This window comes from Saccopteryx bilineata, chromosome 11, assembly GCF_036850765.1.
Source record: "Saccopteryx bilineata isolate mSacBil1 chromosome 11, mSacBil1_pri_phased_curated, whole genome shotgun sequence".
Lineage (NCBI taxonomy): Eukaryota > Metazoa > Chordata > Mammalia > Chiroptera > Emballonuridae > Saccopteryx > Saccopteryx bilineata.
Window position 1 is genome coordinate 42,684,721 of NC_089500.1, and position 26,301 is coordinate 42,711,021.

The 26,301-nt window shown below is 39.5% G+C and overlaps 1 protein-coding gene across 6 annotated transcripts in view; it reads left to right on the forward strand.

Moving 5' to 3' along the window:
- The window catches only part of ZNF521 (zinc finger protein 521), a 313,211-nt gene that overhangs the window by 263,875 nt on the left and 23,035 nt on the right, over window positions 1–26,301 (forward strand). For 4 of the 6 annotated variants that reach the window (XM_066246903.1, XM_066246898.1, XM_066246900.1 and 1 more), the window contains 3 exons: window positions 9,935–10,000; window positions 19,128–19,259; window positions 22,109–22,224. In XM_066246903.1, coding sequence (XP_066103000.1) covers window positions 9,935–10,000; window positions 19,128–19,259; window positions 22,109–22,224 — 314 coding nt within the window. The remainder of the gene's footprint in view (window positions 1–9,934; window positions 10,001–19,127; window positions 19,260–22,108; window positions 22,225–26,301) is intronic. The other 2 variants (XM_066246901.1, XM_066246902.1) reach the window with 1 other exon arrangement.

Sequence of the window (26,301 nt, forward strand, 5' to 3'; positions counted from 1 at the left end):
TGTGTGCCTCCTTCTTATCTGCTCCTGTTATCACCTGCCCAGGGGTGTCCCTTTGACTGCAAACGCTGGTCACACACAAAAGAAGTCAGTTAACAGAATAAAGGTCGTTAGAGGCTCATATAGGGCCGATAACCAATGCACATATTTCCACCTGGATTTCTAAAATGGATTTTCCCCCCTAGCAACTATTATAAGGTATTTGGGTTTTTGAAATCAGACTAGTCCTTGGAATTTTTCAAACTCAGTGACTTCTGATATTTTCCAATTTCTAGACGTGACAATGGAGTGGCGTTCTAAACAAAGAAAATGGTGATTGCCATAGATTAGGAGGGACAGTGGGGCACAGATAGATGGCACTACCATTGGAGGACTTAGTAAGACTGTTATTTTTACTAAGTACCATTCTTTCTACTTGAGGCTGAAGAATGTTAAATAAAGGAAAGTTTGTAGGGAGGACTCAGTGGAGGCCCCCACCTGGGAAATAGTAACAGCCAGTTGTAGAGCACAGGGCAGGGCTGGGGGCCGTTTGACTGCTTGTCCAGAGAAAATAAAGTCGACCAGAACACTAGTGGGCAGTAAGGAGGCCCTACTAGAAAAGGGAAAATAGTATTATATTTTTAATTGGAAATAAATATAGAGGACAAAGCTAAACACACAGTTGCTTTTATTTTTTAACTTTTGGGCTGATCACAAGTAAGAAACCTAAGCCATGAGACACATCACTGCTAGAGGGCTGACAGGAATTTGAAAAGCTCTGTTTGGTTAACTGTTAAATTGGGATAGAGAGATGGGCCAGCCATCTAGTTCTACCCAGTCCACGCATGGACTCAACATCCCTTACAACACAGTGGCTTCACAAGTCTGTCTCCTCCCTTCCTTCCTCACTAGGAAGAAAAGGTGATAAATGTCCTAAGAGTCCTGTATAGTGTGGTAGGCGTTCAGTGGAGAAATTAACTGAATTTGGGGAAGAGGCTTGGCTGGGGTCTAGGGCTAGAGCAGGTGTTCCCAAACTACGGCCCGTGGGCCGCATGCAGCCCCCTGAAGCCATTTATCTGGCCCCCTGCCACATTTCCAGAGGGGGCACCTCTTTCATTGGTGGTCAATAAGAGGGGCACTGTATGTGGTGGCCCTCCAACGGTCTGAGGGACAGTGAACTGGTCCCCTGTGTAAAAAGTTTGGGGGCCCCTGGGCTAGAGCAACAAACAGCCAAAAGTGTGACAGTTCTTTTTCATTCAAGCTGTACTCTTCCTCATTTCTGAACATGTGTTCTGTGTCATACCAACAAATACAGAGATGGTGTCAGCATTAGCCTTCCTCCCTGCTGACACACAGGTGCACCCAATTGGGTTGAGGAGGATGAGGGGGGAAAATAACCAATATTGTTAAAACAATGCCTTGAGCGGAAAAGATTTTCAAAAGTGGATAATTTAACAGCATTCACATCTTCTGGGTATTGTTTTCAAGTTTAACATTACCATATGCTGAGATTTCCTCGTAAATGTCTGGGTTAACTTTAAAAGCGCTCTACTGGACTTTCCCAAAGAATCTACATGTCTAGGAGTCTGACCACTGCTGTTCTTGACAGCCCTGCCAATGTCTGGGAGCAGGGGAGCCTGAGAGTCAGGCCAACTCTTCCTGGAGGCCGAACTGCCCTGCCCAGCCCCACCCACTGCATTGCTCTGAACAGTCTCCGTGTTTCTGCCCTTGTGGCCACTGTCTCAGCTCTACTCTCCAGTCCTGCCAGAGCCAGAACTGCTTTGGGGTAGCAGACGGAGCTGATCATGGAGGAGAAAGCAGCTTCTGTGCAGCTGATTGGCCCTCACTCTCTTGTGTCTCGATAGACTGAGCCAGGCGACCGTCTCTGCCCCATAACCTCTTGCTGCTTCTGCTCCTTCTCTTTCTCTTTCTCCTCTGTAGAGGTGAGGGGGAGAAACAAAGAGAAGCAAAATCAATAAATGAGCTCTTAAAGAGTAAAAACATTTGATACATTTCAACAAATGAAGCAAACATTTGTTTCACATTTAATAACAACAACAACAAAAAACTGCCCTGGCCAGTGGGCTTAGCAGTAGAGCGTCGGCCCGGCGTGTGGAAATCCCGGGTTCAATTCCCGGTCAGGACACACTGGAGAAATGCCCATCTGCTTCTCCACCCCTCCCCCTCTCCTTCCTCTCTATCTCTCTCTTCCCCTCCTGCAGCCAAGGCTCCATTGGAGCAATGTTGGACCAGCACTGAAGGTGGCTCCATGGCCTCCACCTCAGGAGCTTGAATGGCTCCGGGTACAATGGAGAAATGCCCCCTAGTGGGCTCTATGGGTGGATCACGGTAGGGCACATGTGGGAGTTCGTCTTTCTGCCTCCCGCTTCTCACTTCAGAAAAATACAAATAAATACTAATACTAATACTAATAATAAATAACTGCTCTTTACAGGGTACTTACCATACACCAAGCATTGTGCCAGACACTTGATATAGATTATCTTGACTGAGTCACTTCTCAGCCATGTGATATAGGCAACTGGTAGCCCCATTGGCTAGATCAGGGGTCCCCAAACTACGGCCCACGGGCCACATGCGGCCCCCTGAGGCCATTTATCCGGCCCCCACCGCACTTCCAGAAGGGGCACCTCTTTCATTGGTGGTCAGTGAGAGGAGCATATTGACCATCTCATTAGCCAAAAGCAGGCCCATAGTTCCCATTGAAATACTGGTCAGTTTGTTGATTTAAATTTACTTGTTCTTTATTTTAAATATTGTATTTGTTCCTGTTTTGTTTTTTTACTTTTAAAATAAGATATGTGCAGTGTGCATAGGGATTTGTTCATAGTTTTTTTATAGTCTGGCCCTCCAACGGTCTGAGGGACAGTGAACTGGCCCCCTGTGTAAAAAGTTTGGGGACCCCTGGCCGCTAGATACATGGTTCGGCTAAGGTGAGGTTAAAGAATGTATGTCAGATTACACAGTGTGTTAGTGGCAAGGCCAGGCACCCCACCCACCACTGAATGGTTGCAAAGCCTGAGTTTTTACAATCCCTCTACCACCATGCAGGGTAAGACAGACTTTATAAATACTCTCTCTTCTATCTGCTCCAGTGTAAGTCAATTTAAGCCTCCAGTAAAGGTCTATATTTGCTGGTATGCTGGGCCTACCAAGTATGTGCCGCACACACGAGGAACATTCCTCCCGCTGTGGAAGCCGCTTCCCATGACAGTGGAGACATGACAGATTACAGAACTGGATGCAGGGAAGGCCCGCCAGCATTCAGATGGCAAACCTTACTTTGGAATAAAATTTGTTTTTTTTAGTGGCTGACCAGTCCTTTTCTAAGTATGCTTGAAAATTAATATTTAATCAATGTGCAAGGAGGCTTAATTGCATTTGTGACCCGTTTGCTCACATATTTGGGAGGGTACAGATGAAAATGGAGAACACAGTAGATGCATTTTACTGCCAGAGTGGAACTTTACAGTCGTGCCAGGGGACCTTTTGGTAATGTTTGTAATGTGCTGCTATTGTGATTTAGGAAAGAAAAATGCTACTGCTGGGCTTTATTTTCAACAGATTTTTTTTAAACATCAATTAATGCAATCAAATGTAGTACAGGGAAATCTAACTTTTTATTTACATTTCTGGGGGCCAGGGAGGGTTTGTTTGTTTGTGTTAACTCCAATCATTTGAGCTGTAGAGTATATGGTTTTCTTGGTAGTTTCCAAATCAACTCAGTAAGTTCTGTTTAACAGTCTGTATAAAACTCTCCACATGAGGACGAGAAAACGGCCTTGTAACTGGTTCCATTTGTTGGGAAACAAATGATTCTGCCTTCTTGCACACAGTTTGAAAATAATGACTTTTTTTTTTTTGGTCTTTAAAAACAGATTTAGTTAATAAAATGAATCATATTGGTTTTTCTTACCCATACCAGAAAATTTGAAATATGATTATTTCTTCATGAATCAGTCAGCTGTTGGAATGCCAAGTTTTCAACTCAGTCTTAATGGTTTATTTTAGTGTCCTTTTAAGGTTTAAGGCCAAACAGATGATGCACTTTTTTTTTTAGGTTATTATTTTCAAATTCATTAAGATGATCAGAAAGGCCTGTGCTGGAAGTACATTTTTCTAATTCTTCTTCTTCATGTGACCCATTGCCTTAACTAAACACACATTATCAGCACAAGCTGCTGGGTGATCTCTTATCGGGGACCCAGTCAACTAAGGATTGTAGATTATTTACCTAAAAATTTGGTTTCACATTGAAATTTAGTTTTTCTCTTCCCCGTAATCTATAGCCTAGACTCAGGTGTGAGCCCAGCTGACCTATCAAGCTCTTCCTAGGATTTGGGTTGCCTTGAACCCATCTAAGTTTCCAAGCAGATTAACTGCCAATCCAGGCATATAAACCCATACCAGACATTTTGATCATTGAGAAATGCTATGTAAAGATAAGGAATTGTTATATTTATAACCATGCTCAGGTAGAGATAATGAGAGGAAAAATGTACCATTTTAATAGGTTTAGTAATGATAAGAGCCTCCTTCTTGTGGGGATTTCAAAAAAGAGGAAGGCCTGAGTTTGAATTGTGTAGACCAGTGATTTTCAACCGGTGTGCCAGGGCACACCGAATGCCGCAGATTTTTAAAACATGCACTACCTGACTATTTAGTGTGGGGCACTGACCTCTTTTCGCTTAGATTGTCAAATAAAATAATGACAACAGTCAATACAGATTGGCAAAAAATATATTTTTTTGGTGTGCCACAGACTTTACTAATTAGCTTATGTGTGCCATGAGATGAAAAGGTTGAAAATCGCTAGTGTTAGACACTTCATTCAACTTCTTGTGCTTAAAAATCATGTTGGCCTAAACACAAAGAATGATCTTCTACAGTAGATGAGGTAATATGTAGACCTAATCGGGTGAGTTAAGGCCACAGTGACTACTTTCATTTAAAATTTCTCTGCTGTTATCATTTTAAGACAGAATTTCTAATATTCCTTTCAAAAGAGAGGTGCCTAGATTCTAGGTTCTCTGTGTATCACTTGATTGCATTCTTCTTCTCTCTCATGTTGTTCCCTTCCGAGGAGGTGTCCACCTGTATTGTGGGTGCCACTAGGTAGAGTGACAAGGCTCAAAATGGACCAGTGGGACCTAGATGCCAAGCTAGCACTTCTTCATCAATCATGTTCTCACTGTAAGTGTATTCTGACAGATGGTCGTAGTTACATGTAATTCACTGAGATTTTACTCTATTTTTAATTCTTTGAAATAACCTGGGCCAATTTTCATTAAGGAAACTTCTCTTCCTATTCTAGAGAAGAAAATTTATTTTGTTACTAAATACTAATCTATTGTTCTCTAATTATATTAGTATCCATGCATAGTCAGTTCTTGTGGATGGTTGAAAATATACTAAACATTTACTTCATTCCTTTCTGCACATGCTAATATGTATTTCTCCACTCATTGTAATTTCTAAACTGTCTCTCCTCCAGTGTTAGAGAAAGGAGAGCATTCACTGCTGCCTTCTATGTAACTACTGGCCTTTTAGCTTATCCAACAATTACTATTCCGCAAAACTATACAAACTATTTACTTCTCTCCAGATTGTTAAGTATAAAAACTCACATGCTAATCTCTGTCTTTAAGAAACCAAACACGGCCACTGCTTTTCAGAAGCAAAGGAAGAATCGGAGGCCATGTCATCACCCTAGGTCACCTTTCACCCTGGACTAGTTTGTGTTTTTCTTTACCAAGGATGAAATTGACAAGTGAGCTTAAAATGATTTGCTCTCAGAAGAGACATAAACTTTCTAGTTGTAAGAATCAAATTTCTACTTAGATTGTTTAGACAGCACTGGAATTCTATGCTGTTTGCGTCACATACCAGGCAGGTGCGAAGTAGAGCATTTCAATAAATAAAATGTTTAAAGCCATTGACAGATATTTTAGTGACATTTTTCTCAATAGATTTCCTTTTGTGTTAGGAAATTATCAGTCTTTGTATATTGACACAGTATACAGTATTTAAATTTTTAAAATGGATCTTGAATGAGCAGGTTCGGGTTTTTGAAATATTGTTATAAAGACGGGATTAAAAATTTATTGTGCCCAAAGCATTTTTATTATTTGGCATTATAGTCTTAGAAATATTTAATAGCTTTACAGAAGGTAATATGAGGAATGGTTGTCCGAGAAAGATCTAGCCTTAATTATTGTGTCTCATTCTTCATTTAATAGATACACTTATTAACTAATCCATGGTATTTGTTAGATCTGTTTCATCGTCCTTAGCATTGGTTTTTGACCTAACAAGACACCTAGGAATATCTGCCCCTTGACTGTTACTTCCACGCTAAATAGAAGTAAGAAAGAAATCTTTGTTACAATATACAGTATATATTTTGTGACCTTCCTTTCTTCATTCGTCTGTCCCTCTCTCCTTCCCTCCCTCCTTTCCTCTCTCTCTCTGTCCCTCTCCCCCTTCTTCTCTCCTTCCTTTTCCCCATTTCAGTAGATAATAACTCACTTACCTTGACTGACAGGAAACAGACAGAAGGCAATAGAAATGAATATGACTCATTGATATGCCAGTAACATCTCAGCTTCATCCTACAGTCTAGATGTGCTGGTGTGTCCAGAATGATGCCGAAGAGAGGAAAGTAGGTTATGAACATATTGAACTAAGCTATTTTCCATACATAGGTATGGAGTTACCTTTTCAGTAAACCACACACTTAGGGATATGTCCAGTTTCTTCCCAAATACTCGATTTGATAACATATCAGGGAATGATTCAGGCACTTAAAGAAGCAGAATTAACCACAGGAGAATATTATAATTCCATAAAGGAGAGCTCAAGTCCAGTCTCCACAGGGTGATAGCTGAACCAAATCATTGGGTTATTGCCATTGAGAGAAGGCATCAGCTTCTCTCATGGTTCAGTAATGGTTGCTTTCTCTGTCAGAAGTTGTATAGTCATGAGTGTTACTTTCAGATTGACAGCTCAGACCAAAGTGCTTTACCTGCAACTGTGTTCCTTGCTCCTCAGCACAATCTGGAGATATGGGGAATTTCCATTACCAACAAGTGCTGCAGGTTAGCTCAGGCTCTGCTTTCCTGGGCGGAGAGGAGCGCTTTCACAAGGGCAAGAGAGAATTAGATAAGCAGTTCCTAAGTAGACTTAGGAACCAGGAGATGAAGTGGACTGGAAGGAATTCCGGCTTTGTCTTGACAGGTAGCAAAGGAATGACCAGACGCCATGGAAATATGAATAACTCCTTACGTGTCAATAAGCCATCTAGGAAAACAGTAACTTTTGCTTTGCTTAACTGATAACTGAAATTGTTCCACTTAATAGGTAGGAAACTTTTTTTAAGTGAGGGTTCGGTAGAACTGTATAGTATTGGATTTAGGATCCCTGAATCCTGGTACTAGCCATGACCAAAATACTTTGCCATGCTGAGTGCGTCAGTTATTACTTCGTCGCAGTTTCCTCATCTTTTGAACAAGCCCAGAGTTAATTGGACCATCCCCTAAGCCCCTTCTAACCTGTATCTAATATTCCAGTGTTTAGCTAAATATATAACATTTACCCTTTCTTTTTCCTACACATTCCTAGTTTATTGCTTCTCCTTCCTTTTACATGAAAAACCACAATGATCTGGGATCTTTGACAATACTTGCACCAACAAATATAGCTTTCTAAGGCCTTTATTAGAATAGTTCCTAGTGATAGGATAAGCCCTCCCATGCCTTCACAGTGCTTCCCATATCATGTCTCAGCTTTCTCTCAGCATTTGGGAATGTTACTTGTTTTGGGAGGGATGGTAATCACCTTATACTAGTTTTATGTCATCCTCTATCTTCTTTCGAGCATAAAAGCTTAATCCAAGATACGTTCTGGAAAAAGAAACTCTACATTGATTCATACTCTGTGTTTATTTTTCTTTTATGTGTGTTGCAGGTTTTTTTTCCTTTGCTAATATATTTTGACACCTTATAGTTGTAACCCACTGTTCTCTTTATTTGCTTATTGTTATTAATTACATCGTGGTTACGTAGTTGGCGGCTTGAACCACTTGGCTGTAAAGAAATTCATTTATCATTATTGCCATTGGAGCCACAGAAAACTGCCAGCCTTCTATTCAGAGATGAATGCTTCTGAGCTCCCATCCAGCAAAATTTTGAACGTGGGTCAAATCCTTAACCGTTTTCTTTCTGCTGCTACCCTTTGCTGCTGCTCTGTGCACTGAGTTCCTTCGCTTTCTCTCCGCTTTCGTGTTCAGTCCTTGATTTGCTGCCCTTTCAATGAAGTTTATGTATGAATCTCAGCACTCTATTTAGGGGCCTGTCCAAAGAGTACCCTTTTATTTTCTCTCCATATTCCTCACCATAAATTTTCCTTCTCAGAATGTCTTTTATAATTTCAAAAAAAAACATTCCTGCCTTTACAACTTTCATTTTAAAATATTAACGTTGATTGGACAGAGCCTTAAGCCCCGCATTTTCCATGAAAGCGATCATTATGGCTTAATATAATAATATAAACCTCTTCTACCCACACACTAAATAATTAGATGTATTGCAATTCCCATATTAAGAAACTGGACTGGCAGTATAATGGGTGAATGAATGAATGAATGAATGAATGAATGAATGATGTACATTTGCACACGTGAAGATGTGTACTTGCACATATCCAGCTACTTCCTGATATCTGTAGTTTCTTTAAATCTGGGCTTCATTTAGAATTCATGACCCCACAGTCGCACATGCCAGGGAACAGCCAGGCCGGAGTGCGGCTCCTCTGCCTTCTGGCAGCGTGACATTAAATTCACACTAGTTAAGCCAACTTAAATTGAGCCTCCTTGAACCTTCCTAAATAAAACTAGTGGCCTTAATTACAATCAGGCAATTTAAAGGTTATGGAGCTCTAACTAGTACTGCAGTATATCACTTTAATAATGCACAGGAAAATTTCTCTAAGGGGTGGCATCGTTTGATTAGAAGAATTCAAGTTTCACAGCACATTTCCAGTAAACTGTTTTTAGAAATCTTATTGCGTTTATTGCTCCATTACCTTTTTTTTTTATTCTTCAAGGCCAAGTTTCTAAGGTCACACCAGTAGAACAATAAAATGTGAGTCATTTGCAAACAACGTGCAGTATTGTGATTTTTTTTTTTGCATTGCTTATAGTGATTTTCTGAGTATTGCCACCAAGCAAAAAGAGCAAGAAGATAAAGTCCCTTGGAAGTCTGAGAGATTTGGGTCCCCTTTCTACTCTCATGCCCTACTGCAGATATGACCTATGCTCTATGGTGAACCCCTATTCTAATACCACAGTTTAGGAATAAAGATGTCATCTTTTTGATAATCATCGATAATGTAGTTTCTTAGAATGATCATTAGCTTTGGAAATGCCCAACTAGTTTCTTGTCTTAAACCTGTGGGCACTTTTTAAAACCCCCTAGTTGTTAACATCCATAACATTTACCGAAGCTGGTGCACCTCATTTCATTTCTTTTGTTTGATTTGGGTTTTTTGGGGGGAGGGGGGAGGTTGTTTTCTTTTAAAATCATCAGCAGTAGTAAGCTTTGCTTTCTAGCAAGGATAAACAGCTTGTCAGTGTTTGGAGACTTTCTCTTTCAGCTAACTAGTGGCTTCATGACAAGAAGATTTTTAAAAAGAAAGAAAAGGCCCTGACCCTTGCCATTAACTTAGCACAGTAACACGAAAACGTGCCTGACAAGCGCAGTGTCCAGTGTGTAGCCAGTGTTGCTGGCCCACTGTGTGGAATTAATATCGACTATTGCACCATCTCTATTCTCAAAGACGTTTGCCCGAGAGATTTAACTCTGAAGCAGATTACATTTAGTTTTTGCTGCATGAACACTCCTCTTTCAACTTTACCAATTTGTGTTTTTTTTTTGTACAGTACTCGAAGGTAAATATACCTGTACTTCCACCAGTGCCAGAAGTCCCAGATGTGAGGGCAATAATAGTAGGTATTTAATATCAAACAAGAGAAATTGTAAGCAACGAGTGAAATAATTGCATACATCTGATTTAACCAAATAGTTCAAAGAATGGGCCTTTGTGATACAAGAATACATAACTATTAATAAAAATTGTTTAAAACATGAACTGTGGGTTATAGATATATGATATAGATATAGATATTTCTCTGTGACTTGGGACAAATAATAGTTATGCCCATTTTATATGGTTCTTTCTTGTATTTCAGGTATAAAATGTGTAATAACATTTTTTCTCTTGAATTAAAGTATTAAGTTTTGACTCCTGAGTTTCTTGCCAGAGAAAAGCTGGCCGATAAGACCACTGCTCCGTTAATGCTCTTTCCCCCAGAGCTTTTGAATATCATTTAAGGGAAATAGTGGAGACAAGCAGTATAAAGTACTGGCTAGTCCAAATTTGTCATATGCATAGGGTCTAATGTATAAAGGAAAGGAACAAACTTTTGAAACTCAACTGATAAATAATAAATATTGTTTTGATGTTAGTCTCAGCATTTTATTCTGATGAAGTCAGATATAGGACCAGCTAAATATATATTTCCCATACATTTAATAAAAGTTTGAGGGCCCAATGATGCCCTGTGTACTGTTCTCGGTACTTGGCATACGTCAATGCTCAAAACAGACCAATGCCCTGGCCCTCCTGAAACAACTTGTAGCACAAATTGATGAATAACCAAGACTGAGCTCTTGGCACTTTCTTGGTATTAAGATGTCCTGGACTGCCACCTCTCCTCTTTTAATGGACAGGGCCAGAGCTGCGGTGCATTACTGAATTGGGAACTGTTAAGTCCAATCATATTGTGTGTCTGATCACTATGGGAAATGGAAGGGAATTTTTTATACTGTCCTTACATGCTCACAAACTATATGTCAAGGCAGAAAACAGAGCAGCACTAAAGATTAGGAGGTGAAAAGCTTTGTAAAAGAAAAAGGGTTACTTCCATTTCTGCATATGAATGTAGATAAAGGAGAAAAGTCTTCAAGGAAACTGGATCCCTTTCCATGGAATACAATGACATATACTTAAGTCAAGGCTTTATATGGGAAGCTTTTTTTTTTTAAACTATTATAATTTCGAGACAGACCTAGAGGATGGACTTCAGATTCAGTTGGTCTCAATTTTCACTCTCACCCTGTCCCCCTTTTGCCTTTTTTGGACTAACATAAGTTTACTTTAAAAAATAAAACCAGAAATCCGTGTATGACTTTCTTCTTTTCTTGGTTCAGAATGCTTTTTTTCTTGGAGAGGGGGCAAAGAGGAGCTCCAAGTGATTTTTTTCAGTGCCTTACTGATATATTTTAAATGAAAACATTCAGAGCCCAAGTTTTTACCTTTCAAGTTACTTGCTGGCACTGTGTGTTTTCTGAGACTCGACTCTGGGGCCTCTGTTTAGATTAGGAAAGCAGAGAAGAGAAGGATGCAGACCTGGAGGCACAGACACACTAGCCAGGGTGGAAAGGTGCCTTGCTTGAGTCGACATGCTTCTCCCTAATTCTGAACTTGTGCCAAAATATTGCTCCCAAGTCCCCACAGGGGGAAGGGAGCAATCTTTTTAGTGGGCTGTTTGTTTTATTGTTTCAACAGCATTCCAGTGTTTTTCTCCTACAAGAGAATATTCTAATAACTACTAGTCAGAACCGACAATAATAGCCAAGGAATTGGACGATATTACATCTCAGAGCATCTGAAATCCCACTGCTTGCCTCTCCCATCCCGACCCACCTGGACCTCCTGCTTGTTTCCAAGCTGCTGATGTTTATGGGGCCCTAGGCAGCCCCTGGGCTCTTCAGAATCTGCTGGGTACAATGCAGCCTACCCCAGTTGAATCGTTTCCTGCTCTAGCCCTGCTGATAATGAGAAGTTCAAGATGGGAAATAACAGTGTCAATATCAGTAGCTTTGCTTATAAAGTCCAAAAGCATTGTTGCCTTTAGACCACTGGCCAAAAACCGGTGCTAACTGAATTAAAACACAGATTTGAACCTTGTCGGTCTCCTTGAAATAAGCTGAGACGTGGAATGTGTATCATTTTCCTTTTCTTTTCTTTTCTTTTTTTTTTTTTTTTTTTTGAGATACCTAAAGGCTAGGCACTTGATACGTCAATAATCAAAATCAACGTGCCTGGTGTTCATTTACTCGTAGTAGTTCCAATGCCCTTTCTCTCTCATTGTGAGGCTCATGCTTATAACCCATCTTCCTCTCCTGTGTGGCATCGGAAGACTGGCAGTGGCAGATGTCCCCATGTTGCCAGGGAGAAAAATCCAAGAAGGTGCTAGTGTCAGTCCTCAGGCAACATTCGTTTTCATGTTACAGTGTTGCAAAGAATAGGGCAGAACTTTTTAACCAGTGCAAAGCAAACGTTCACACAATAATCAGTATTCTGAAATTCTGCCTTATTTTGGAAGGCTTAATGACTAATCTACTGGCAGACTTTGAGCCCTAAGTAATATTCTCCATTGCCAAATTAGCACCTCGGTGAGTTTACGTTACAGTTGTGAAATATGTGCAGTATAGAACGCAACAAATTACAGTGGCCTGAGCGCTGTGGACCCAGAAAGATGTGATGGCTGTGTGCATGGCAAATTACAGTACAGCCTGCCTATTTTTCTACGCCTGGTTTCTAGGGTGAGCCAGCGTAGCCGAGGGGTGAGTTTTGTCATGTATGGCTTTTCTTTCTCACTCCTCAGACCCCAAGCTTATAAATGTGTGCTTGGAAATTAACTCAGGGAAGAGGAGAAGCAAAGGGAAGGGTTGGGGGTTGGAAATTGGTTTAGGGCATAGTTTTCTTAGATTTAAAAAATATATATACTGGAGGATATGTGGTACACACATTCGAACTGGAAAAATTACAACTGCAGGGCATCTGATGCTGTGTTTGGATTTCGAGGGCAGAGTTCACTCCCACTCAGATCAGAGCTTTTTGAGTAGGGTCCCTGCCATATGATGATGCGCCAGGAGGAATTTATGTCTTTGGACTTTAGCCTGTGGATTAATGCAGTGGAAGAGGTTGGAGGACCCTTTGGCCAGTCTCGAGGGTAAATGAGAGAACCATTACACATTGGACCTCCGTAATGGCTGCAGTGTTGATCAGACGATATCAGGGGTCCCCCAGTGATTCCTGGCATAACAGCTATGTGTAAGTCAACCACTGAACATTTGCTTGTAGCTGCACTAGACTTCTGTTTTTATTGAAGGAAAAGAAGTATAAACAGGGAACACACAGTCTGGAGGCTGCTTACAGGGTTTCTCTGGTTTAGAGCTATATTGAAATGTCAGTGTCTTGTGTTAGGTTAACAGTTGCCATGTTGGAACTTATAACTTGAGTTGTGCTGGAGCATCCAAACAGTAACCAGTATTTTTCTGTTACAAAACTGGCTGATTAATGCTTGTGTTGGTCCCGGTTTTATAAATTGGAGAGATAGAAATGATCATTCCACTTTGAAGTAGCCTTTGTTCTTATAGTATATAGTTTTGTAAGTCACTACCACATTCTCAATTAAGGCGATGAGGTTTATTGCCATTATGCATTCAGACTCTGTCCTTTGAAATATTTAGGATTGGAGTAAATATTTACACTAGCATCAGTCTCTTCTATGTAGACTGGATTCCTATTTACGTTAATGTTCATACTTAAATGAAGATTAGTAAATGGAAATAATTATTGTAGCTGAATTTTATATACATGTGAAATTATTTATTAATTATACCCGAACCATCTTTGGGCGTGCTTTAAAGTGGTTGGCCAGGACAGGAAGTTGCTGGCCTCCAGTTGTTCTCAGTGATGAGAGCTTCACTCTTGCCTTTCCTGACTCTGGACCAAGTGCTGGCCACATGGATGCTCCCTCACCCCCCACCAGCATACAACAAGAGGGTTTTTCTGTTTGCTTTGGAAAGAGAGATTTATACTGAAAACTCCATATTCTTTAATTAAGTTGATTAATCTGCACTCTGATGTTTCTTTCTGCTTTCCCCGGTGCTAATTTCTGTTTTCACATATATTTGGTTAGAGTACTTTTCAGTCTAATGCTCAGTGAAGGAAGGTTTTTTTTGTACTTCATAATATGTTTGTTTCCTGTCTAACTTTTTGGTATCAAAATTTCAGTGTTGTAATCAATCTTTATTAGTTGGATACAAAAAAGGTAATAGTTTTTGTTCTTTAATTTCCAAAGTTACCTACAAAGGCAAACCATGCTCATGATAGAAAGAATATAGATAAGCAAAAAAAAACAAAAAAAAACAAGAAAAATCTAGACGATTCATTTATAGATCCCGTCTACAACTCTTTTTTTTTTTTTTTTTTTTTTTGTATTTTTCTGAAGCTGGAAATGGGGAGAGACTGTCAGACAGACTCCCGCATGGGCCCGACCGGGATCCACCCGGCACGCCCACCAGGGGCAACGCTTTGCCCACCAGGGGGCGATGCTCTGCCCCTCCGGGGCATCGCTCTGCCGCGACCAGAGCCACTCTAGCGCCTGGGGCAGAGGCCAAGGAGCCATTCCCAGCGCCCGGGCCATCTTTGCTCCAATGGAGCCTTGGCTGCAGGAGGGGAAGAGAGAGACAGAGAGGAAGGAGGGGAGAGGGGTGGAGAAGCAAATGGGCACTTCTCCTATGTGCCCTGGCCGGGAATCGAACCCGGGTCCCCCGCATGCCAGGCCGACGCTCTACCGCTGAGCCAACCGGCCAGGGCTACAACTCTTAATAAAGAAAAAATAGGGTTGCATTAGCCTATTATATCGTTAATGGAATATTGTAATGGTTATGAAATCAATTGACTCAGAATCTCTTTTTAATAAATGAGTCAGGCTATATTATCCAATTCCTGTCAGCTGCTACCTTTCCAGAGAGAAGAAACGTTTACTTTGATTGAATTTTTAAAGCTTTTGTTACCTTTAGGAAGAAAGAAGAAAATAAGGAAAAGTGTAAATTGAGACTTCATGGGCAAAATCCTGAGTCTCGGGCTTAAGGTCACCTGAAATTGGGGGTGTTGATAGCAGCACCTCACGAACATCAACCTTTAAATTAAAACCACAGTTATTCTTTACTGTTCTTTACTTCCTTATACCAGATAGAAAGAAAAAAGGAGAGAAACTCAGTTTTGAAAGGACACAGGGCTTCACTCCAGCCAGATTCTGCCATACTGAGAGTTTTTGGAAATTCTTTGAAAATTGAGATATTTCTCTTAGGCACACAGTATAAATATTAGAATGCGTAAGAGTACAGTTAATCATCCGTTAAACACAGACTCTGAGTAAGGATAAACTTTCAAAATTCTTACTATAAATAAGTTTCCTTAGTTTGCTATTACCATCTATTCCCTCTTCTTCGATTAAAAATATATATAAAATGAATTCTGCTAACCAGTTGTAAAAATGTTCTGCATCCCGCATTTCATTCAGTTTCCATCTGACCCTGTGGTAACAGGCAAGGGTGAGCATGGGGAACATGCCTAGGGAAGTTAACAAGGCCGGAGAGGTGTGTGGGCGTGTTCAGTGGCTAGCCTGGAGCATACTGGCTTCCGCTTACCTGTCCTTCGTGGTGAAACAATTCAGATATTTTATTCTATCCTATAAAAGTAACTAGGGAAAGTTATTTGTTGGCGAAGACCTCACTGTGTTACTTAGAAATAAAAGGCAGGCAAAACTTCCTACATGATTTCCGTATTACAAAGTGCTTTCAAACTGTGTCAAGGGCCCTGAAAAGGCTGGATTTAATGGTCATCCTCCTTGCTGTCACTCTGTGCCTTCACAAATAAAGTGTGCAAATCCTGAGAACTAAATCTGCACTAATAATGTGGAAATAGTTTATGACTCGGTGTCACCATTTTGTGAAGTCAATTCACTCTATTTGGATTACTTCACATTTTGTGATGGGACTTCTTTGTTCTTTGGATAGGAAATAAAAATTGATGGCATTTTTCTTGCACTGATACACTTATATCTTTTTGTTTGTTTGTTTGTTTTCACTTCTGTTATTTTTCCAAATAAAATACGTGTAGTCAAGAAAGAAAATATCACATTAAAGCTCATCCCACTTGCATCATTTACTTTATGTTCGTGTGATAATCAGTCATTAGCCCCAAGAAAACCCACTCAAGCTATAAGTGTTACTTAACAAAATAATTCTTGCAAGTTTAAGAATTCTAGCCCTGGCCGGTTGGCTCAGCGGTAGAGCGTCGGCCTAGCGTGCGGAGGACCCGGGTTCGATTCCCGGCCAGGGCACAAAGGAGAAGCGCCCATCTGCTTCTCCACCCCTCCGCCGCGCTTTCCTCTCTGTCTCTCTCTTCCCCTCCCGCAGCCAAGGCTCCATTGGAGCAAAGATGGTCCGGGCGCTGGGGATGGCTCTGTGGCCTCTTCCTCAGGCGCTAGAGTGGCTCTGGTCGCAACATGGCGACGCCCCGGATGGGCAGAGCATCGCCCCCTGGTGGGCAGAGCGTCGCCCCTGGTGGGCGTGCCGGGTGGATCCCGGTCGGGCGCATGCGGGAGTCTGTCTGACTGTCTCTCCCTGTTTCCAGCTTCAGAAAAGTCAAAAAAAAAAAAAAAAAAAAAAAAAAAAAAGAATTCTGGAGCAAATGTGGTACACCTGCTCACACCCATAGGGCACATCTTGGTTCGTGTGTGAAACATATGATTTAAAGATAAAATTAACAGTAACTCTTAGTTACTGTTTTACTATCAAAGTAAAGGTATACAGTATTGGGGAAATAGAAAGTGTTTAAATTTGGCAAGTCTTTCTGCTGTTTAACTTACTGACCCAATTCCCTACAGTAAATAGTGTTTCTTATGTTTCTTAATATCTAAAATTTGGAAAAATTTGGTAACTTTTTAAATTTAAAAGAAAAAAAAAGAGAAGAACAGATGAAAAACCCTTGATCTTATATAATCCCTAAAGCTTTTTGTATAACCCCTTGTCATGTCAGTATGCACAATTAAACTCTTTCTTACATAATTATAATCAAGGAATTCATTGTTACCACCCAAATTCAGAGTAGGTTTTTATCTCTCATGAAATGTAGATAGTGCTGGGTGGCTTAATTAGTGCTTTGCTTCTCTTTTTAAAAATTCCAATCCTCTACTTCTAAAGGCTCATATTTGTGTGAGAAGAAAGATTAGGAATACAAATAGAGTGATTTTACTCTTAGTTAGCTAATAATAATTCACTTTGTAATTGGGCTTTTGTGTTGCCAGTAATATCAACTGGTGAGGAACTTATACACATGTTGTGTTGAATGAAAGGAAATAACTTTGAAGTATAGACTTGTTACCCCCACAGTGTGAATTGGTCTTTCATTCCCTGGATCTGGAATATCTGACACAGATGTTCTTTAGTGGCATTTTTAATCATTGCAAACAAGAGAAGATAAAAGTATAGCTTCATAACAAGCTAGGTTAAATTGCAGCCTCTAACCCTTTACTCTTCCTAATAAGTGGTCTCAGTGGTAGCTGGTGTTTGCTTTAGTTTATCTGCTAAGGTCCCAGACCTGTAGTCAACCTGCTTGGGTTCGAATCCAGACTGCCTCAAGTTACATTTTTTTCTCTAGCATTATTGTCCCTGTGAGTCAGAGCAGTCACTTAAACTCCCTGGGCCTTATTTTCCTCAGCTGAAAATGGGAATAATAGTAGACTTCCACATAGGGTTGTTGTTGAATTAAATGAATTCATATCTGTAAGCACCTAGAACAACAGTTTCTAAAACACAGTAAGCACTAAAAAAGTTTTAGGTTGTCCTTTTTAGGGTGGCTGGTTTTCACTTCTTATAATTGCAAATTGAAACAAGTTAGGATAATGCTTAAATTTTAAATTTTATAAACATTTTAATGAAGGAAAAAGCAATGTAAAAATAACAGATGTTATCTATAATACAAATACTTCACTTTATAAAGCAATTGTTATTACATCAAAATATTTTTCTAGCCTGACCTGTGGTGGCGCAGTGGATAAAGTGTCAACCTGGAAATGCTGAGGTCACCAGTTCAAAACCCTGGGCTTGCCTGGTCAAGGCACATATGGGAGTTGATGCTTCCAGCTCCTCCCCCCTTCTCTCTCTCTGTCTCTTCTCTCTCTCTCTCTCTCTCTCTCTGTCCCTCTCCTTTCTAAAATGAATAAGTAAAATATTAAAAAAAAATTTTTTTACTATCTTGTTCCTAAGACATCAAAGAAAAATTTAGGACTAGTCAAAGTAAGTCTAGAGCTCATAAAAGTGCCTTTGGAGAAAGACAGGCAGAGTCTAGATTGGGGGTAAAACTGACACTGTCTTACAAAGTAAAGGGAGGAATGAATGAGAAAGATACAGGGTACTGGGAGTACCAAGCAGAGAAAAGAGCATTTATAAGATACTATAAGCATGAAAAATATATATTTCAGAATAGCCAGAAAAGTTTGTAAGTAGAAAAAGAAAGTCTTATCAATGGGAATGCCATTAAGATCCTTATGGTTAAAAATAGAAACTTCTAGAACTTTGTATATAAACCAAAGGAAAGGCCTGAGGACGAAGCTGTCCATTTTTCAGTTTTTTTTATTCTAGGATTTTGGAACTACATAGCCCATAAAATTATTATAATTAGAGAAAAGAAGATGCCTCAATATTGATATACCAATTATACTTTAAAAACTTAATGCATTATCCTAAGATAAAGTCTGCCTTCTAATAATCTTTGGATTTAAATTTCAGAAATGTTTTAAATTGCTATATTCGTAAATAATGTGAAATAACCAGAAACCATATGTACTACCACATATTTATATTAGGTGATGGAAATAGTTTTGTGTATGCAATTATATACTGCTCACAAAAATCAGGAAATATTTCAAAATGAATCTGAAGCAATAAAAAAAAGCATTTGATTTTTTTTTTTAATTCAACAAGAACATCATCAGAAAAGCAAACGACAGGTCAAAGAAAGTTGTTCAATTATGCAAATGAGATGCAAAACCAACTTTGATTTTATTGGTGAAAATGCACTATACAAAAGGCTGAAAGTACTGGAGTATCTGTATGTTCCCTGATCCCCTGATTTTTATGAGCAGTTAACTCAGCAGTCCATTAAAGATATGATGGGTTTTGACTTTTCTATTCGTGTGTTTTCCTTAACAGATGAAGGACTGAACCACGAATGCAAACTGTGCAGCCAGACCTTTGACTCCCCTGCCAAACTCCAGTGCCATCTGATAGAGCACAGCTTCGAAGGGATGGGAGGCACCTTCAAGTGTCCTGTCTGCTTTACAGGTAGGCCAGCCTCTTCGGAAAAGCTCTGGAGAGTTTAATGGCCACCGCCTCATTCGTGTCCCTCCTACCAAAGCGTACTTCCCACTGCTATGGCCTTTTACAGATAGGACTTCAGTTCAATTTGGGGAGAAGATGTTTGATTTCTTCTTATTAGCATTATTGATTGTGGCCTACTTAAAGGCTCAAATGGGCAGTAAGGTTAACCATCAGGATGAGCAAATGGCATCTCGAGTTCACTCAGAAGTTTGCACTTTTCCATTTGGAAAGTGACATCCATGTTTGGTTCACTTTTTCCTTCACAACGTTGAAAGATTACCAAGGCAAGCCCTGGCCGGTTGGCTCAGCGGTAGAGCGTCGGCCTAGCGTGCGGAGGACCCGGGTTCGATTCCTGGCCAGGGCACACAGGAGAAGCGCCCATTTGCTTCTCCACCCCTCCGCCGCACCTTCCTCTCTGTCTCTCTCTTCCCCTCCCGCAGCCAAGGCTCCACTGGAGCAAAAATGGCCCGGGCGCTGGGGATGGCTCTGTGGCCTTTGCCTCAGGCGCTAGAGTGGCTCTGGTCGCAACATGGCGACGCCCAGGATGGGCAGAGCATCGTCCCCTGGTGGGCAGAGCGTGGCCCCATGGTGGGCGTGCCGGGTGGATCCCGGTCGGGCGCATGCGGGAGTCTGTCTGACTGTCTCTCCCTGTTTCCAGCTTCAGAAAAATGAAAAAGAAAATGCAAAAAAAAAATTTAAAAAAAAAAAAAAAAAGAAAGAAAGATTACCAAGGCAAAGACCACCACAAGCACAAAGTTGCTTTCTAATCACAAGACATTTGGCTGAAAGTGCCACTATGTTGTCAGCACATCTGTTATTTAAAAAATGAACAATTTTATACCATTTCTCATAAGAAATAAAAATATTATTACAATCCTTCCAAAATTCTTTGAACTCAGGAACATTTGATGAGGTGTTTACTTCCTATAAAATTGAAAATTTTAAGGTAGACGATATAAATTTACACATTTAAGAAGAAACTTTTATTAGGTGTTGTGGCAGTACTGCTTTTAGCAGCAAAAAAAAAAAATTGTAAATCAGAAACTCTGATCAAGCCCATAGGGGTTGAAATATGATCACACGCATTTCTGGTACTTCCCCCACAATGACAAAGCTATTTTGGAGACTCCTTTGTGATCATTTTGTATGTGACTTGGACTCAGTGGGTAAACCCCTCAGGGCTATGTTTCCTTCTTATTTGTCAGGGAAAAAAAAAACACACACAAAAAAAAACAAGACAAAACAAAAATATTGTCTCTCGAAATTTCCAGAACAAAACTCCAGGCATTGATTATTAACCTCACTGCATTCAGCCTGTAGATTTCTGACCTGTAGTGGAACAAGCAGAGAGGGACCATGCTCAGCCCGGTTCGCACCAGTCGTACCTGAGTACATGCACGGCTCAGCCTTCAGTGTACGTCTGCGAGACTCTTTCGTTCAATAATTCCATCAGTCACTTCTTCTTTTTGAATGACTTTCTTTATTCTTCCAAATTTGTACTTAAAAAATCTGTCATGTACTAATTTTCCTGTAACATCATATTTACTTTAAGATACAAGCCAGCAGTCTGGCTTCTTTATAAAAGCTCATAATAAGTCTTTCTAAGGGGGATGGGGTCATAGATCTCCTCGTGATTAAGACCCTTAATAAAATAGTGCTTTCATGTCGTGGCCAGAAGCCTCGTAAAACGTGCTAAATTATATGGACGTTAGTGGCCAATCTGTATAAAAACCTCATTTCTTTTGGTTGATGTAGGTAAGAGACAAAAACGCATTACTCATGAACAGTCTGCATTTTCTGGGCTGACGGACCTGAATTGTTTTACTGTATCTTGAAGTAATTTTAGAAATAACAATTAAAAAAAAAAAAAAGCAACTCTTCCAATGTTAGGTGGGAGAGGAAATCTGAGCATTTTTTTAAGGTAATGAGAAATGTGATTAGAATGTATGACTCACAAGAACAGTATTCTAATATTTTTAGGTTGGCTGGCAATTAGAATAATTTTAATGATTAGAGTAGAGTCAAAGTCAAATGCCAACATCTTTAATAAATCCTCTCCCTGCCTATACAGATTAATATTGTAGATGCAAACTTTTTTAGGTCACAGTGCACCAGGCATCCATCAGAAGTCGGTTCTGCCAACCCAAACACTGCCTCTGGCATATACAATTTAATTATTAATAGTATGTCTCCTAGGTAAACTGTTACACAGTCTTAGGGCCTTGTTTTGTAGTCATTAAAATTGAACATGTTTATATTATTGAAACCCTTGCATTCAGTGTGTAGGCTGAGTTGATCTTAAAGTATCCAAAGAGAATTTACCTGGGGTTCTGTTTCATATTTATAGACAATGCCCCAGAGTAGCTGTGGGATATAATTTTTAGCATTAACACATTTAAATAGAGAACTGTTTGCTAGCTATAACTTTAGGCAAATACAATAAACAGGTTTTGGCATTTATGATTTCTTAACCTGTGGGTTGCTGAGAAATAAGAGTTATTTCTGTTCAGTGCTGTGCTTTTGACAATTTTTGGTTTTATTTTTAAAAAGATTTATAGGGAGCTGGGCCTCCATAAACCTTTACTTAGGAGCCGTTTGAGTTGAATTAGGGGCTTGGTCGAGTGCATCTTAACGAAAGCCAGAGACCCAACCATGAGCAAAGGTGACTCAGTGCTCCCCCGGTCCCTGGCAGTGGTCACCCCCAGAAGGCATGCATTCAGTGTGCTGAGTCTGGGTCTGTTCACCGGCAGTCCTCGACTGCGGTCATTTTGGAGAGAAAATAGCCCAGAATTCATTCTTTTTTATCATTTCAGTGTTTGTTCAAGCGAACAAGTTGCAGCAGCATATTTTCTCTGCCCACGGACAAGAGGACAAGATCTATGACTGCACGCAATGTCCGCAGAAGTTCTTCTTCCAAACAGAGCTGCAGGTAATGTACCCATGAGGAGGACTGGGACTGAACTCAGTTGCCCTTCTTATAGGAAACAAGGGCATTTTAAAATCTGGTTTCACAGTCTCGCTCACCCTGGGCCACCATGATGCTTTGTGTGTACTGGGGCGAAGGGAAAATTAGAGCCTGGATTAACAGACACCAAAGTAATTTTGCCTCTAGCTGCTGTCAATCATAAAAAGAACTAGAACAGACCTATAATTAGACCTTCTGACCCAGTGTGATAGACTTGGGGTCAGGTTTATTGGACTGTGGGATCATTCACCTCTCTTGTCACGGCTTATTCTCATAAACCCTGTTTTATTCATGTTCTGTTCCCACTGGGCTGCAGACTAGATGGACGTCCAAGTTATTGTCCTGAGGGTCTTAAAATTGGAAGAGAGAAGAGAATAGAAAAGGAAGCTGTACTCTTGTCCAGTCTGTTTCTTCCACATAATAGAATAGAATAATTATCACTTAGTAACAGCCTTATTGTTAAAATGTTGACACCCAAAGATGTTACATTTTGCCTTGAGTGTCCCACTTGCTAGATATGGGACTTTGCACAGGTCCATAATGTCTCTGAACCTCAGATCTGAAAATTGATACACAAGAGTAACACAGGGTTGTTGTGAGGTAACCATGAAACAACAGATCTGGTTATAAGGTAATAACTATAAAATATAATATAAATGTGTTTGGCTTTATTGTTTTTAGCAGTAGACCGACAGAAAATGAGTAAGGGATGTGAATGTACCCCAAAAATGTCACTTACTATAAAAGGAAAATAACTTTTTGTTGTTGTTGTTACTTCATCTGAAAAAATAGGCATAATACCTGTCCTCATTTTTCTGATGAAATTGTGTAAAAGTAAGATGTTTTTGTTAAACCTTGTTGGTACCCTTGGAGGAGAATGGATCTGAACTCAAAATTGTTTTATTATGAGCATTAGCAATAAAATTATTTAGCCTAAAGGGGGTGGTGTTTTTTATTTATTTTTTATTTTTATTTTTTGCAAAACATCCTGAGAGGCAGTGCTCTGTCTGAAGCAGGGATTGAGAGCCCCCTCCCTAACCCCCACCCACTACCTCACACCGCACACTGTGAACTATGGGGCAGCACTGCACCTCCCTTGTTTTAAGAGAAGGCAGGTTTATGCTAATTTTGTGTCAGAATAAGGAATTTAGAATTTATCTTCTTAGTTATCATTCTATATATGAACAACTAGCAAATTAAGGAGATAGAATAAAATATCTATGAAAGAATGAGTGAGCCCATTTAATTGACATAATATGTCAGGGTACCAAAATTAAAGTTACTGTCTTACTTTTTTTCACTTCTAAATAAAATTCTACTCTGTCCCATCTGCATGTGATTGAGAATAGAAGACAGGCCACATTAGACTATTGTTTCAAATTACGTCATATTAAAATAACCTAATTTTCTGTTTGAAAATATATTCTTATTGTAGTAGCTATCAAAGGAAGTCATTTTGGTTTTTATGATTCTGTGAAGGATGTGGCCAGTACACCTCGTGATTCCGTTAATTAGTATGTAAACTGTGAAGCAGAAAATCAAAATTGTGGAGATTCTGTAGAGACTGACATCAAGCTAATGTTCTTGAAAAAACATTTGCAATAAAATTTTACTTCTGTACTATATGGTAGCCCCCCCCCTTACATAAGGAGCATACATATGAAATCTCCCAGTGGAGAGCTAAAACCACAGACAGCACCTATACATGCTGTGTTTTTTCTTATACATACATAACTCTGATAAAGTTAAGTTTGTGAATTAAGCAAAGTAAGAGATTATTAACAATAACTAATAATAACATGGAACAATTATAGCAATATACTGTAGTAAAAGTTATGTGAATGTGGTCTCTCTCTTTCTCTCTGCTAACTGATCTGAGCATAAGGAAGGCTAAGTGACTAAGGGACAGGCACTGTATATCGTGTGAATACACTGGGCAAAGGGATTATTTACGTCCTGGACAGGACTGAGTGGGATGGCTAGATAGAGATGTCGTCACGCTACTCAGAATCATGTGACATATAAAACTTAAGAATTGCCTATTTCTGGGATTTTACATGTACTAGTTTCAAACTGCAGTTGACCATGGGTAATGGAAAGTAAAACCATGTATAATGGGGGCCTACTGTACTAGTAGATCCTAATGCAACTAACCTGGTGGTAAAACTTCAATGTCTTTTATTAAAAGAACCCAGCGCTATGGCAGTACTGGTCTGTGACAGTCCTGGTCTGTGACCCATTGTAGGACAGAGAAAACTAAGCAATTAAAGGGATCCTTAAAGACTTCTTGAGTCTTCTATGGGGCATTTTAGGGTTTCATGGAACATAGAGTATTCACTCTTTACAGACCACTGGGTCTTAAGTCCTTAGATGCCTTCACACTTATACATGATTGAGGACCACAAAGGACTCTGATTTTTGTGGCTTGTTATCTGTTGGTGTTTTTTCCACATTAGAGGTAAACATTGAGAAATGTTTAAATGCAGGAATACGCAAACACACAACTCTACTAGCTGTCAGAGAAATGATAGCATCATATGGCAAGTACCCTCTAGAAGACACTGAACACTCGTGAGATAATGAGACTGTAAAGGGCAAGTAACGTCTTACTGTTACTGTGAAATAGCATTGAGCTAACAGACCCCTGAAAGGATCCAGAAAACCTTCAGAGGTCCCGAGTCACGCTTTGGGAACCACTGGTAGGTATAGAAGATACGTTATAAAACATACAACTTTAAGATCTTATGAGGTCTTTATGATCTCAAGAGGTCAAACAGCTCTTAAAACATTTCTGACTTATTTGTTCAAATTATGATCTGGGCCAAAGTAAGTCTTATTTCATAATCCAAAGCTGTGAGCATTATTTTTCCAGTCTAACAACTCAGAATCATACACATTTGGTCTTGATATTAATAATACTCAGGCTCAATCTGTATATCATTCGTTAGATAAGAACAGTATTTATAGGTAGTATGTGATAATATTACACAGCTAATAACCAGTCATTGGAATATCTATGTAATATATGTTTTCTAAAATCTCCAGCAATAGCAGTGGCTTTTAGTTCCACTATGTTAAGAAAAACTGGATTAGAATTAACTTTACTTTTTCCAGTTTTGAATGTGTTCGGATTTTTCCTGCTTTAACCTTAGGGGTTCTCAGTCCTGTACATTTGCTTTCATTGCCCAAATTTCCTTTTGCACCTGTGTTTAGAATAAAGAATTAATGTAACTTTTAGACATTGACTTCTTTTATTTCCTGTATAGAAAGTGAGCATGGAAAGTATACAAAAACTGTAATACAATTTTGTTAATTTTTAGAATGGGGGGGATGGACTGAAATTAAAGTTACAATAGAAATTAAAATTGGTAGCCAAAATAGAAACAAAGTAGAAAAATGAACCTATTGTGTTAATCCACTGTAGTGCATGCCTTGGTATGGAAAATAAATGCAAATTTTAAAATCGACACATAACATTTCTCTTGAATTCGTCTACACTGTTATGCCTTAAAGTTTAGAAAGAAGGGCATTTCATAAAAGATTATAAAACTAAATTTCCAAGAACTGAAGTCCTGCTGGAGATGTGAAAGACTGTATGTAGTGCGTTTGTTTCTTAGAGCAGAGTCAGACTAATAGGATAAGTTAAGGATGAGCATTCCAAATTGCCCAGTAACATAACCATGGTGTATCTTTCAGTGGTGTATAAATGATCTCACGACTCTCATGTATAGTTTATATTTCTTTCATTTTATACCCTCAGTTAAAAACATAGAAGCCTTTTTTTGTGTGGATAAAAGTGCTTTGGTGGGTATAAAATGATTTACCCAATACACACACACACACACACACACACACACACACACACACACATTGTTTTCATTAACATTGCCTTCAAGGCCTTTCATAATTCAGATAATTCCTCATTACACACTGTCCGTCTTCAGAAAAATCAAGAATTCAGACATTATCCTTTGGATATCATAAACCACAATTCTTTTTTTTTTTTTTTTTTTTTTTTTTTTTTTCCATTTTTTCTGAAGC